Below are 15,764 nucleotides of genomic sequence, written 5' to 3' on the forward strand. Positions count from 1 at the left end.
GTTCTTGCTGCCATGATGGAGAAACACACTTGCACTCCCTTCCCTAACTTCGGAACTTCTACATTTCCTCTGTCTCCGTACGATCATGACATAACTCAGACATTACAACAGCAAGGGGCTTTTTTTTTTAACTCAATATTCTCTTAAAAATTCCTTCTTTCTTAAAGTGACCAATAAGAAGCATCTTTGCAAGTAGCTGAGGCCTTCTCATTGCTCGTGGCCTCTGAGCCACGGCCTCTGAGCCACGGTCTTTCCATCGTCCCCGGGGTATCGCCCATCTTCTCCCACAGATGAGTGCGTGGCTTTGCTGCGGTTTTGTATTCTTGGCTCTTTGCTTATGGAAGGAATTGTGCTCCTGTGTTCAGGTGGAACTTTCTAGTGGCCCCTACACGCCATTCCACATAGAGTTTCACCCCTACCCTGTACTACCATGTCTTACCCTGTGTACGTTTCTCTGCAGCCGTGATCTGCTAAAACGCTTCACGTATTGGCTTGCGCACCGTGTCGAGTACCTGTCCTTCCCCATGAGAACAGAAACCCCACAAGGAAGGATGATCCTGTTTGTTTTATTTATGGTGTAACCCACGGGCCTACGATGGGGCCCAACTGGGGGTAGTGACAGTAAGTCCATGGAATCAGTACGTCCCCTGCCAAGACGTTCTGCCTCTACTGTTCACTCTTGGAAAAATGAATCATTAAGTGATAACAGTCGCATGAAGCAGTTGATGAGAGATTTCATGGACAGAAGACTGTGGTTTCCCCCTTTTCCGCATAAATATTTCTAGGCCACCAATGCAGAAACTTCCCTCAGCTAGACCCCAAAGCTCTGCTGACTGGATTTTGCTGCATGTTTCACTTTCCACATGATAAAGCAGGCTTGGTTTTTAATTAGACAGTGACAACAGGGAAGCCCGATGAATTTTTTAGGCTTTTAATCAGTGCACATTTACCGGGACAAGGACAGACACTCTGACGTGCTCTGGTCCCACGCTGCCGGGGGGCAGGGGCAGTAAGGACGTGATACACAGTAGCTTTTCCCTGACTCCCTTAGAGAACTGAATACGTATGATTTATATTTAATGATTAAAGAGCTTCTGGCAAGCCAACAGCTGGACCTATTTCTATTAAAAATAGATCAGGGCAATGATACTGCTGGGGGCATTCAGACACTGGAAGGCAGAGCATCGGGGCCCCAACCAGCGCCCCCCTCCTTCCCTTGCTGACCTTCACTGGCGGACTCCCTGGCCGCAGCCCACAGGCAGGCACTCACGGCCTCATAGGAGGCGCTCAGCCGCGTGGTAGGGTCCCTCTTTGGCTTGGGTGGAGGCTGTTTCCGTGGCGAGGGGAGGCCACTGCTGTCCTCCAGGCTGGACACCGAGTGCAGAGAAGGAGACCGAGTGGACGGGCCCGCCAGAGACTGGATCAGGCTGTCCACCACCACGGGGACCGGGCCGGAGCTGTAGTGGAAATGCCTGGGTCCAGCCTTGTCTTCGGCCCTTGGGGAAACGAAACACAAACGGCACCCCAGCAGAGGGGCCCAGAGGCATTATGCAGGTGGTAACAGTGAACCCGCTCAAGCAGACATAATTCCGGCTTTCTGGTGAACAGCCCTCCCCGCCGGCTGGAGGATGCCTGGGCCGCGCTCTGGGAAGGGGCGCGTCCAGAGAGCGCGACCCATCCGTAGGGCGCCTGCTTTCTGATAAAGGAGCACAGCAGAGACTCACCGGGGACTTTCTAAGAATCTCACCCAAACGCAGCACCTGTCAAGGAGCGCCACGTTTTCTATCAGGCATTCACTGAATGAATTTTTCACACTCTGATTATTAAGCAAATCAAAAAACCAGAATTTCAATCTGAATGATAATTTCTGGGAAATCCATCTTAATAGAGAGTTACCGATGCATCAAATGCTGGGAGTTCATCACCATCTCCCATTGCCAAAGAGTATGTACTTGACTTAAAACTATCAAAGATTTACACCTCTCGCTCGCTCTTTTTCTCCTTGCCATTTAAACTCCACGAGCAATTATTTAATGATGTGCAGAATTATTACTTTTGTTCCATTCCTCCATCTGGTTGTGCAATGCCAAGCGAACCGCTGGTAGTCAATAAATAAGTAGAAAAATACTTCTTCACTTAATTTTATACAGGCAAATGAATACATAATCAAATTGGGAAATTGGGGTGGCTGTTTAGTTCCAGCAGGGAAAATAATAAATATTATTCTGGAAGTCAGATAAAATTAATAGTTATCTGGTTTAAAAAAAAATCCCTTCTGGCTTCACATGTCAATGTAATCATGTCCTAGTGAGATGCCAATGCGTTCATTTTACAAGGAGTCTCCAAGCATTTGTTTTTGTAATTATATCTTTGTGTGGCAGAACAGCAGCCGGGCTGGGATCTACCACGAGGCAGAGCCAGACAACCATGTAGAAAATGAACTAGCCGGAGATGAAAGCAGGGCAGTCAGTGAATAATTTGTTTTCCCTGTAATGTTTAATTACAGTTTTCCGTACAAAGGGAATTTTTTCAGTATTTAATCACGGAGATATTTGAAGCTAATTAGCGAGAGACACATCACCATTTCATCTTTAATAAAAAATCATTTGACACAGGCAGTCGAGGCGAAGGGGAGTCATTTTCAGTGAGAAACGACCAGCTAATGCCAAGTTCCTATGGAAAAACAAACACCTGCCTGATGGCGAGCGAGGACCCAGGTCCCTGACCTCCGGGGACAGGTAATGAGGGTCAGGGGTGTCCCCATCCTTAGCAGAGAGGCAAGACTGATAAGATGGAGAAGCACCAGGTCGCCCCCACATTTCTATCCCAAGCTCAGCATCCAAAGTGCCTTTAAAATAAAAAGCGTTTTCCCAAAACTTTCCCTATTGGTGAGGAAACCGTGACAAATGACTAAGGGAAATATAATATGTACAGAGCATTGATTTCACCACTTCTCTGTTTTTGGAGTGCCCTCTCCATTGTTTGGGTCAGATTGCCAGAAGTTTCTATGAGTCACCCTTATATACATAATACTTGTATAACGATGTCAAGAACCCAGCTGTATATTTTTGCTAAGACAGAAATGTGAGCTGCCTTAAAACTGTGGCCTTGAGACGGTAAGCGATGCGCCATTGCAGGGGAAGCGGTAGCCATTTCATACGGTGAAACTAACACAGAGCATCTATGGCGTGAAAAGAAAGCACGGGAAGGGACCCTTTTAGATTGCTCGGAGGTTTCAAATAGCAAGCCATGCGCACACCCATGCCTGTTCTCGTAACCGCTGTCGTATTTGACTGAACCCTGCATTAAGGCTCATCGGGATTTCTTGACTCCACTGGATCAATGGCAAAGGGGATTAAAGTTGCATACTCTCTGCTTTTACCTTTTGGTTCCTTCCTCCGGCTTGCGTCTGGTCTCCACCTTCTCTTTATGGTAAGTAGCATTCATTTCGTTCCGCAGCCGGTCATTTTCACGTGCGATGTCAGAAGCATTCTGGATGACCAGGGCATCGTAGGTCTTCAACCCCATGTCCTCTGTAATCTGCAGGAAGCTGTTGATGGACGTGACCTCTTGCTGTCTGATGCTCCTTTTCTGAAGCAAGTGCTGGCGTGCTAGAAATCCTCTTACAACTTCCATAAAAGAACACAATCATGGGTCAGTGAGAGGAGAGGCGAAACCCAGACACACACAAACAGCTCACAACACATCGATGTCTCAGCAGCTATAACATAAGATGCATTTAACCAGAACAAGAATTTACAAAATCTTCTAATCCCATATCTGAAAAGGTATCTAAATTCAGCAACGGTAACACGAAGAGGCAAAATCCATAAGCTTAGGAATGAGACATCCACGCTTCTTTTCGTAACACCTGCTGGATGAGCTGGACTGGACGAAAATCAGTGGGGAGGAACCAGGTCCAAACCCCAGAGAATTCTGCAGCGTGGCTCCAACCGGACCATTTTAGGGCTCATCTCTCATTATAACCGAGTAGAACAGAAATGTCTGAGGCTTGTCAAAGTCCTCTTCAAAACATGTATTGCTAATAAGACTATGACTTGGGGTGCCTGGGTGGCACAGCGGTTAAGCGTCTGCCTTCGGCTCAGGGAGTCATCCCGGCATTATGGGATCGAGCCCCACATCAGGCTCCTCTGCTATGAGCCTGCTTCTTCCTCTCCCACTCCCCCTGCTTGTGTTCCCTCTCTCACTGGCTGTCTCTATCTCTGTCAAATAAATAAATAAAATCTTTAAAAAAAAAAAAAGACTATGACTTAACTCCTAGAAAAACGAACAACGCATTTAGGACTCTGGAAAGAGACTGTGAATTTAGGACATCCTTCCTGCTCTCCAGGGCAGTGGCACTAGCTAGAAAAATGTGTAAAAATCGGGAGAAGTGAGTGAGTGAACAGACTTTGAAATCATGACTATGTCTGTAACAAATGGTAAGACCTGAAAACAGAAATAATAATGCCCACCATTTAAAGGCACTTCCATATGTCAGACACTCTACCATTTCATATCAAAACTCAGCGATAATTCATAAACCATTATCTCCATTTTGTACCCAGAGAAAGAGAAGCTTAGTGAAGCTAAGAAAATTCCTCCAGGTAAACACGACCAATGAACGATAGAGCCAGGTTTCAAATCTCCGTGCTTAGGCAGCCAAACTCATTCCCTTGCCTTGGACCACCCAGACGCTGCCCAGAGAGCAGGTCAGCAACGGAGAAGTCACAGGGAAGCGTATTAGTGATCAACGTGAGGAAGAACTTTCCAACGACGAGACAGGGTGTAAATGGATCGGGCCGTCTCCTGAGAGAGGGAGTCAGCGCGTCCGAGAGGGTAAATGGCCCCTTCTCCCGGGGGCTGTGAAGAGGGGCAAATTCCCAGGTGGGCCTTTTGACCTTAGCACGGTGCCCCTTCCAGTTCTGAGTTTCTAAGGTTAGCAGGAGCTGCTGAATTCCAAGATCTATAATTTCAGGGAAAAACCAATGTGTGTAACAAACATTTTGTTTTTGTTTATAGTGGGAGGGGGAAGGCCTGTAAAGCATTAAGCGCTTTAAAATGTTCCCTGGTTATAGAAGAATAAACGTGCGGCTTATCTAGGATACTCATTTCGATGCCTTTACTTGATTAGAAGGCGGAAAGCTGAACACAACTTTCCACTATTATGGCTCCAGAGGCAAATAGCAGGCAGACATCTAAAATGCTTAAGGCTTTTTTGTTTTTTTCTTTTTTCCCCCCAAATGGCAATACTAAATGTTTAGTTGCTTTGGAATGCAGTTGTATTCAGTGCACTGTAAAACAGTCATGCTGAACTAACTAACGGGAAAAAAGATTAAACAGTGAAAGTACGATCAGACTTCCAGGAATATAAAAGGCAGAAGGGTTAACCGTGCCTTGGGCAACTGAGAGAGACAGAGGAGCTCAAATTGGTCGGTTTGCTCGCTCATTCCTATTACATTAAAAAAAATTGAGACATTGACTTTTGGAAGGGTGAAGGTGAGGGTGTATTCAAGATGTTTAATCTTTTGGAATAAAGGGAAGATTAATGTGGCTATGACAGACTTCTTTGACCCTGTCAGAGCAGAGCTATTCACCGCATGTCCATCCACCGGGGGCCCATTGTCCCGCATCCGGGGACTCCGTCTTCTCACACTTCACACTGGCAGCCTTTAAACATTCTGTAAAAATGATATACCAGCTGCTAAAAATTGCTTTCTTGAAGAAGAGGCGACTCGTAAAAATAAATTTGCCACAATCGATAACGGATACTTGTTCTCAACAAGTTAAAAGTTGGCTTTCCTGACACTTACGGCCTTGAGATTTTAAAGACAGTCTTCATCCAGGACAAAATGAGCGTGTAGGGTCAGGAAGCAACTTCCATTAGGAGTCACTGAATATTAAAATGCTTAAAGTTACAGCTTTCTTGCCCCCAACATGTACAAAGGAAAAATGAGAACGCTTGAAAAACAGTAAATAACTCCAGATTGTATAAATGTTTAGTAAATTTCACACCAGCATAAAGTACTGAAGAGACTGTTCCAAGAGATGTAAAAATAAAAATCAATAATTAATGCTTTGCATTTAAGAGCCTGTAATTTTAAAGATATTTTATATCCATTATTCCATTTATGCAATCTGAAATTATGGTTTTTATTGTGATGCCATTTTTTAAGACCTGTCTCAATTTTTCTCTTTAAATGTGAAGGAATACCTAGACTTCTGCTTGTTTCTTCCATTTCAGGTCAACAGGTCAGATTAATCTCTGCCATTAAATAGGGGAGATGTTTCTAGTGGGCATCCCTGAGGGAAAAAGGGGTACACGTTCTTCTCATTGTACTGAAGGAAAATTTCCAGGAGAATCTGAGATCCCGTCGTATGTATAGATAACATGATAGTAAATGGGATTCTCCGTTGGCTCCATAGCTCAGGGGTGAGGGCACTGGTATTGGTGATGGGGTCCCCTATCCCAGGTCTAGCTGAGGCCACAAGTGCAGATGCTGATTCTGGAGATGGTGGGGGCCTGAGACTCTGCATTTCTAACTGGCTCCCAGGTGATGCTGACCCTGCAGGGGCTCCCAGGGCACAGCGGTTGGTGGGGCTGAGCCCTAACACAGAATTGCAAACCGACCTGGGACCCCAGCCTCTCCCTACGCTCATGAAGAATGAAGTTAAGACCAGACCGACATAACCCAGAGAGGAGCAAGAGTGGCCTAGAGTTGGCGTGAACTCCCTCCATCACCTGAGGCTTCCCACACCACTGCTGACCTCCCAGCTGGTGACAGTGGCTTCAGGAGCCCACACGGAGAACCAGCCATGTGACCGTGGGGTCTGGAGGACACGGTGGACCGTGCCGGGGTCCCATACCGTGTTTCTCAGGCACTAGATGTACTTGTCAAGAAAGAGACGTCTGCTTGGAGTCATTTCGAGGGGCTTATTCCAGAGCACTGAGGCCAGAGTGCTCGTGGGGGTCCAGAGGCTGGGGGGGAATGACAAGTCCTGAGGAGAGGTCGGGCCATTTCGCAGGTGCGCCGTGCCGAAGAGCCCGCCGATGCACTCCCGCGTAGGCCAAGGGCCTTTGAACACCTGCAGCCCCGTCAGAGAAGCCCAATGCCAGACTACATAGGTGCCGGTCAGACGGAAGAGCTGCCCTGTCCCCTCCTCTTCCCTCTCTGTCGCCAGCCCCAGGGGGCTGCACACACCGAGGAGACAGGGTGAGAGCCGCGCCCAGGCCCCACCCGCAGGGCCTGAGGTGGCCAAGAGGGATGGTTTACCTTGGAAGGTAATTCTGAATTTTGAGCATTTTTTGGACTGGACCTGTAAAATTCTGATGGAGACAGTCTGGGGCACCGGAGCATAGCAGGGCTTTTTATCACCAGAAAATGACGGGACCCCCTTGGAGGGTTCATGCAGGGGCTCAATGGACAGTGGCTTGAACAGAATAAAACCGATTTCTGCATCCTACGAGCTGTGCTTGTATTTAACATTTCCGGACATACCAGGAAATTGCATTACAACATTACAACAGGTTCCCCCCAAATAGCCTATAACATCTTCTTCTTTGACCTTTCTTTAAATATCATATTTATGATACATAATATAATCAAATCACCAAGCAAATTAAAAATTAATGTTATTAAGGGTATATATATTTTATGTGAGGCCTACTTAAGATTTTTTTAAATGTACCCATTTTCAATGGTCACTTGGGTTTTTATAGGGAAAAAATTCTACACGGTATCTCTCCCAATGATAAAATGCTGCTGCTGTCTGCTATGAAAGATAATACTCCAATATTATTGTCACTTCATAAAGGAAAGATAAAAGTCAAGGATCTTCCCAAGGCACAGGTAGGATTACATAAAATCCCAGCACTCCGGTGACGCTGACGGAAACGGTCTACATCTGGCTCCTAGCTGCACCCCAGGGCCACGTGGGGTGGGGGGTTCCCACTGAGGATTCAAGGTACAGCTTCCTGTTCTGTGCTCTCTCAACAGATCGACAAGCACGAAAGTTTGCGAGGTGGTGGCTCTGTAAATTCTAAGATTCCCAACTGTGAGCGAGGTGAACATTTGACATAAAATTTCAGAGGGAGTGACTACCGGATGCAGTAGGAGCAGTGCATGCATATGCTGATTTTGAGTCCGGGAAGGAGCAAAGGGAGCCACGGTGCTGGCTCAGCTCCCGGACGCTGCCCACATGTCGTGTCATCGCAAGGACGGAGGGGCCCACTGGAGCACAGATCCCACTGACATTCCGACTCAGGGGCGCACTGAATGATTCCGTATCTCACAACTCAAAGAGGTTCGGAAAGGTGCGTGTGCACTCTTACCTCTTTGGCAGGTTATGATTTTTCTCTGCAGCTGTAGGCACAGATCGTTGAGCTGGTCGGCGTGCCAGTATTTTAGAAACACTTTTCGGACTCCCATCTGAAACACAAACAGCAGGGAGACATTAAATAGCATGAAGGTGCCAAAAATGATGATGGGAAAATAGGCGGGCGAGAGATTTTTCCAGAAGAGGGTTAGAAGAAACAAAGCTAACAAAATTAATTCCAGTATATTTTCCTGAATTTTTTTTAAATGCTATTACATTGACTCGCAATCCCAAAGGTTTTATTCTAATACGTGTGCTTGCTGTGTGCACACATTGTCATGAATGTTTGCAAATGCCCACAATGAGGGTTGTGGTGGCTGCACCGTGCGGGACCAAGGAGAAACACAGGCCTCGACTCCACTGGAAGGAAGACCAACCCTGCCAACGAACGCTCCCGTTGCAGAGCTAGACCCTTCTCCTCCCTTTGTGATTCTTTTCTTTCCTCGACTCAAAGCAGGGAGGTTGAGTCTATGAAAAGGAAAACAATAAAACAAAAAGACCAACAAACCCCATAAAGCTGACACGCAAAATTGTTTCATTTCCATTATTTTTTCCCACGACGCTGTATGTTATTATAAATTGAATGTTTATACAGCCACAATTACAGAGCCGCGGCACAAAAGTAAAAAGTCTTAACAAAGTCATCTACGAGCAATAATCTTCCGGGTGATTCTGTAAACAGCAATACAATGAGCATTTCTCTCCAGCATTTTTAAAAAGCGTGTTCCAAACAGCTTCTACAAAAGCTACAGTGGAATGGGAGCTAGTGCTACTGAGGAGGACAGCTGCCAAAGGGAAGTCTTCAAGCCACGAAACAATAAGCCACATCCATGCATTTTTAAAATAATTTTCTTGTGCGTTGTGTGTATTTTCTAAGAATTCACAGAACTGTGGTAGGTGTGAGGAATGCCCTTCGCAATGTAAATGCTCGCAGGCTCGGAGGGGAAGCGGCAGAAATAATTGCAGGGGAGCCTGGTAAATACCAACATGAGGTGCCGCCGGAGCTCCGAGGTGATATGCTGCTAGATTAAGAAAAACTACTGCTAAGGCACACCTCGTGATATGTTCATAATCATATTCTTAGCACTTGAGACAAACGCCACCAAGATGAGACGACTAACGCGTGTGCTCCCAAGCGTGAGATGGGGACGTTAAAATGCTAACACCCCACTGCTCCAGCATACATCACCATGACACCCGAAGCTTGCACATATGCACACGCCATTAGGTACTGGAAGGGTTTATAGGTCAGACTTGTCTCCAGAACGGCCAGAGGTGGTTTAGGAACCTTTTCATATGGAAACTGAGTCTATTCCAAACATATGTTGTCACTCTCCATCCTTCCATCTAGGTGCCCCCTCCGCCGTGATCTGCCGTCTTAACGAAACACACGGTTGTGCTAGAGATTGGGGCCTGAGTCTTGCAGGATGCCGGGCAGGCTGGTGAGTCAGATCAATGGGGAAAGTTCTCAACGACTGTCCTGTTTCAGAGGCTTCTGGTTGACCGGATGTGGTTCTTCGTTTAGTTTCCTTGTAGTTTGCTGAAATTTGAGACAGTCACCTGGGTGGGGGGACTACAGACTTGTTACTTTTTTCCCATTGTTTTTGCCATTCTCTCTCCCTAGTTATTTTCCATAATTCATAGTCTTCCCCCCTTCCCAACTGCTGACTTATTTTGGCAGCCAACAGGAAGAACAGTTGGTACTGTCTGTGAGCGCCGCGGAACAAATCTGTGAGACAGGCACTGGGAAGGAGGGAGCATGGCATCTTTCTGTTCATCACTGACTGTGGTCTGCAAATCATTGTGGGAAACTGAATCCCAAAGGCAAAATGCATGAAAACCTGGGTCCCAAAATGCAAGTCCCGAAAAGTGATAACCAGCAATACGACCCAATGGGTAGAGTCAGTGATGATTGCTAGGGGAACTTATCTATGGGGGGTGCTAGACATGGGGAAAAGACCTATGGAATGGAATTAAGACAACTGGATTCTAGTTCCACTCTCTTAATTAAATGGGGACCCTGGCTGGACAAAAAGGGAGTTGGACAGGACAACAAAGATCCCCTAGAGTGATGTTTCTAACAGCCATTCAAAACACTGAAGTAGGTTTATCTTGAGAATTGTGCTAGATGCTGGGGATACAAAGGAGGATACTGTCCTTAAAGAGAAGCTTCCTGGGGAAGATCAGCAGTGAGCAAAAAATGACATTTATGTCTAAGGGACACCAAAGAGGAAGAGGTGATCGAGATGAAGTTAGGTAGGATTCGCTGAAAAGCAAGTTATCTCAGCCATGTAGTTTTGAAGGATGGGCACGAATTCTCCAGGGTGTCAAGGGATATAGGGAGAAGATGAGTGTGGAATAGAAAAAGCAGCCTGGGAACAGCAAGGGGCAGAAAACTGTGTTGGGGTGCAGCTGCGTGAGCAGTGATGAGGGAAGAGGCCACACATGTAACTGGCGGCCACATCGTGAAGAGTATTCCAGGAAAACCTGGACATTCTTCTATGAACGATGTGGATCCACTGAAGACTAAAGAGGATCCCCTGAATTTCATAAAAATAACTTTTGAAATTGTATTTGAAATTTACAAAGTTCCTTCTTAAAACCGTCTGAAGAATGGGTTGTTGGGCTTGGCTCTGGGAGGTACCCGGTGAGGTGGGACAATATAATGTCATCACAATTTGGGTTTGGAATATTCAACCACTGTTGCTTGTCTGTTGGCCAACTCTTGTTTATCCTTCATGACTGAAATCAAGCTCCACTTTCATTATTAGATCTTTGAGACCCATTTATCCACCTCTAGTAGGCCTTGGATGACTTTCGCTTGTGTTCCCAGAACACCCTATGAATGATTCCTTATTTCTCTTATTATATTGCATTGCATATTTGCCATTATGCACATATATTTACATCTCCTGAAGGATATGAAGATATATTCTTGAACTTCACAAGTGGTAGGGATGTGGGGAGGGTGGATTCAGATTAGAAACAGAACATAAGGAATTGTGAAGTCCTGGTATAAGATGAGTCATTGCAATGGATGATAATGTCTTCAAGGATGAAAATAAGTTATGATGGTCAATGAAAACAGAAGCCAGACCCTAAGTCATTCAGCAAACTGGAGATAAGTCATGGCAGCCAGTGGGTGATAGAACAAATGATGGGGGCGACAAAAGAAAAGTGGGGTGAAAATGGTCTACAAATGGTATAGACGTAAGACAGAAGCCTGGGGAGCAATGAGTCAGCTAGCCCTGCTCCCCCACTGAGACAAAGGAAGTGAGAAAAAGTGAAACCTCCTAACAGAGTATTTTCAGGAGCGTCCAGTTTTCAGTTCACATGTGGAGGCTAAATTAGAAGGGGCGTAAATACGGATGCGGTAGGTTTCCTCACAATGTATTAGAGATTTCACAGGACCCGAAGGTGGGTCATTAAGGAGTGGTCTGAGTGCTTCACATGACAGATCGGCATGTCTTGCAGGCAGGATCCTGAGATCCGTGGAGTGGCAAGGGAGGAGCTGGGCGGGAACGAGAGGCACAGGGCATGTGAGGAGAAGGTGCAGCGTTAGACAGGCAGACGCCCCTCTGGGAGCCCGAGCGACAGACCGGCTCCCCAAGCTCCTGGCGAGGCTCTGGTATAGTTGTGCCCGTGGCAATTCTCCGGAGGTAACACCAAAGGCTTTGTAAATGAGGGAGGCTTCTGGGCTTTTGGTTCAGTGGGAGGAGGAGGGGACAGAAGCCTGGATCTCCATGACAAGTGTCCCACTAAGGCACAGCTAAAGACTCTGTGGGCTTGGCTTGGGTATTGTGCTGCCATAACATTCAGATGGGGTAAAAAATTCTTCATTCAGCTACTTGGGTATACTTTACACTTATCCAATGGGCCGACTCATTCATTCATTCATTCGCTCTTTATATATACATATATTTTACCGTGTAATTTATTTGTGGATTGGCAATATTTGGAGATACTCATTGGAAATGTTAACATTTGTTTGATTTTGCTGGTCTTTTAGAGACATCATGTTTATAGCAAATGCTCCTTCTTTCCATAAAGAATGAGATCCATCATTTAGTAGTATTTTGGATTTCTTTGTCAGAAACTATTTTAAATAACACATCGTAGTCTTAAATCCTCTGCTATCACTCAGGCTAAGGATTACTGGGACGTAAATCTAGGAATATTTTTTAACCAGCAAAATCCAGACAAGATCACAAGGATTCTATATTTTTATTGTCTCTTAATGATGTTGACCAGGAGAAAAGTGTTGGCCATCTTAATTTTTTTCTATGGAATAAATTCATGTCAAGTTACTCCATCGTCCGTGCCTTACTGTGCTGTACCAAACCCAATAAATCTGGATTCATTTGAATGCAACCAAATGTTCCAATCACCTACATTTTTTGTTTTGGTTGCATTCTCTTATCAAACGATGTTTCTCACAACCACAGAGAAGGAGAGGTTAAAACATTCTCCTACTGAGCCCTCTCCCTGTGCTCTCCCTAGATGCAGAGTGTTCTGATCTGAGATTAAAATGTTAATGTCATTCTGACTCTGTAAAAGTAAACCATCTGTGAATTATAGTCATCGCTATTTTTATTAGAAAACCATTAGGTTTTTTTTTTTTTGAAGTGACAGATTTTAAAAGATTAAACAAAATTGTCATTGATGACTTCGGAAGCTTCAATTCCTGCTACAGTTCTCAGGGATTTTTTAGAGGTGGGGGCTGGGGGAGCCCAGACAGCTGCTGGACGGCCCTTCCATGGCGTGTAGGTGGCCTGGAGGCTGCACTAGACAGAGATCAAAGGGACCTGTGAAGATGCTCTTCTCCCTTTTCTCCCTTTCCTCCTCATCGTCACTGAAGGCTGCCTCCAGTCACGGAGGGGCAGACAAAGAGGAGGTGGGGGCAAGCCTGCCGGCAGAGGTGGCCCTCCTGCGGAGGGATAGAGGGACAGACACTCCCGGTTTCCATGGCAACCAGGGGATTCCCGCAGGAGGAAGCTATTACTGGCCTCGCCCTTGTAGAAATGTCCCCCATTCACTGGCTGGGAAGCCATGGGCAAAACTACCTTCAGAGTGATCTTTCTAAACATCAAGCTCATGTTCCTTTCCTGCCTAATGTCATTTAATAGCGGGTCGCGATTTTCAGGATAATGTTCAAACTCTTTTGAAATGTTTATTAGACTTTTTATAGTATGGCTTTATTCAATGCATTCAGATGTATCTATTCTCGAACTATATCGTATTGCTTGCTGTTCCGGAGTGGGAGCTTGCTTTTCTCCTCTGGCTGAACGTATTCCATATACCTTTCTCTAAATCATCTACTGGGTAAGTTCCTATCCACCCTTTAAAACACAGATGGCTTGGTGAACTCTGAGTCTAGTGTGTACCTTAAAATAATGAATTCATTCTCATAGTATACCCGTGTCACTAATGCACCTCGTATATGCCTCTATAATATCACTGAGTTCCTGTTTTTGTCATTATTTGTACACCTGTCTGAATATTCAACTTGACTGTGAGATACGTGTGGGCTAGGACGATACTGGACAAATAGAAAGATCTTAAGTTACATCTATTAAGGTGAAGGAGAAAAAAGCAAATGGAACACTAAAATGAAGAAAGCAGAATTTCAGGAGAGATTTTACCGGACATGAATTATAACATGAACTCAGATATTAAAAAACAGTTCACTTCAAATACATTTACATCGACATGGATGGAACTGGAGGGTATTATGCTAAGTGAAATGAGTTAATCAGAGAAACACAATTATCATACGGTGTCACTCATATGCAGAACATAAGGAACAGTGCAGAGGACAATAGAGGAAGGGAGGGAAGACTGAATGGGAAGAAATCATTGAGGAAGACAGAGCATACGAGACTCTGGACTCTGGGAAACAAACTGAGGGTTGCAGAAAGGGAGGTGGGTGGGGAATGGGGTAGCTGGGTGATGGGAATTAAAGAGGGCATGTGATCTGATGAGCACTGGGTGTTATATTCAACTAATGAATCACTGAATATTATATCAAAAATTAATGATGTACTATACCTTGGCTAATTGAATTTAAATAAAAATATTGTATAAATAAATACATTTAAAAAATTAAATCTGTTTAAACTATTTGAACTCATTCATTTTGTAAAAATGTATCTAATGAAAAGAGCAAGAAACAAACATGTTAACTTTGCATATTTCTGGTGCCACCACATTTCCCACATAAGATTATTGCACACCAAAATCTAGAATTTATCTCGCCCTCAAATTCTTTACCTGCTTTTGACTTACCTTGCACATTGCCTCCAATTTATTAAACTCCCAGAAACCTTCAGGGATTCCACATTGCCTAGAAGCTTAAATGTATACCTTTGGGTTTAGCATTCAAAGCCCTCCACAGTATGATTTTTGTTAATCTCTGAAGAGCTCACACATTCTACTCTTCTAAAATAGGTGTTATTTACTGTTACTTCAACTTCCCACACACTCTGTGAGAACAGAAAACCGATGCAAGACTCCTGTAGACACTATGAAGGGCCTATGGCATTCTTATGTATGGAATTCGTATTGAATAACGTAACTGCTGCTGTCAGTGTTATGTCGGATATTCTCCCTCTCTATCTGTGTCTATAATTATTGAAATATCTTTATTAATAATTACCATACATTTACTAATACTTTATGGTGAATGCTTTTTTTGGCTACAAAAATGGTTTATTGTCATTATTACTGATAAAGAATCCTAGAAAATGTTAATATCCCTTACTTTAAAAACATTAGCATTATTCTAATAAATACTTCTCATTTAAAGACAAGATATGTTATAGTTGCATCAAACTGGCCATCATTCACTGTACTATTAGCACTCCAAAAATATGCCCAGTATCTCTTAAAGTGCCCTACCAAAGTAGGTCTGTTCCCAGTTTTAAAACAGCTTTCTTGACAAGATTCTGAACAACACACTTTTCTTTTATGTGTTTTGATGTCTGCATCACTCTCCCATAAGCCTCATTTTCCTTCCTGCAGAGCTGAGAATGTCATTGTGTTCCTTTAAAGCACTGTTCTTTCTACTTTTACCATGCAAAGCTCTTACTGTGCTTACCAGGTAATCTCTTCCAAACAGAAACAGCTCCAAACCCCAACACTTCCATATGCCCACCATGAACAGTCCTGCACTTATTCCTGGTTCTGTGTCATTTTCACATACTCTCAGGCATACTGTACCTTATAGTTTTCCTCTCTTATATTTATTCATCCATCTATCCTACCAATTTTCTGTCCTCTCCATCTATTTAATCATTCATCCGTCCATCCACCCACCCATCCACTCCTTCATCATCCCTCTATCCTTCCATGTACACATCCATCCCTCCCTCTATTTCTACCCACCCACC

At 44.6% G+C, this 15,764-nt stretch overlaps 1 protein-coding gene across 1 annotated transcript in view; it reads right to left on the minus strand.

Annotated features, from left to right (window-relative positions):
* The window catches only part of MYO16 (myosin XVI), a 466,166-nt gene that overhangs the window by 71,318 nt on the left and 379,084 nt on the right, over positions 1-15,764 (minus strand). The window contains exons 29-31 of the mRNA XM_026493590.4: positions 8,333-8,429; positions 3,383-3,629; positions 1,225-1,496 (exon numbers count right to left, since the gene is read on the minus strand). Coding sequence (XP_026349375.3) covers positions 1,225-1,496; positions 3,383-3,629; positions 8,333-8,429 — 616 coding nt within the window. The remainder of the gene's footprint in view (positions 1-1,224; positions 1,497-3,382; positions 3,630-8,332; positions 8,430-15,764) is intronic.

This window comes from Ursus arctos, unplaced genomic scaffold (genome assembly GCF_023065955.2).
Source record: "Ursus arctos isolate Adak ecotype North America unplaced genomic scaffold, UrsArc2.0 scaffold_10, whole genome shotgun sequence".
NCBI lineage: Eukaryota > Metazoa > Chordata > Mammalia > Carnivora > Ursidae > Ursus > Ursus arctos.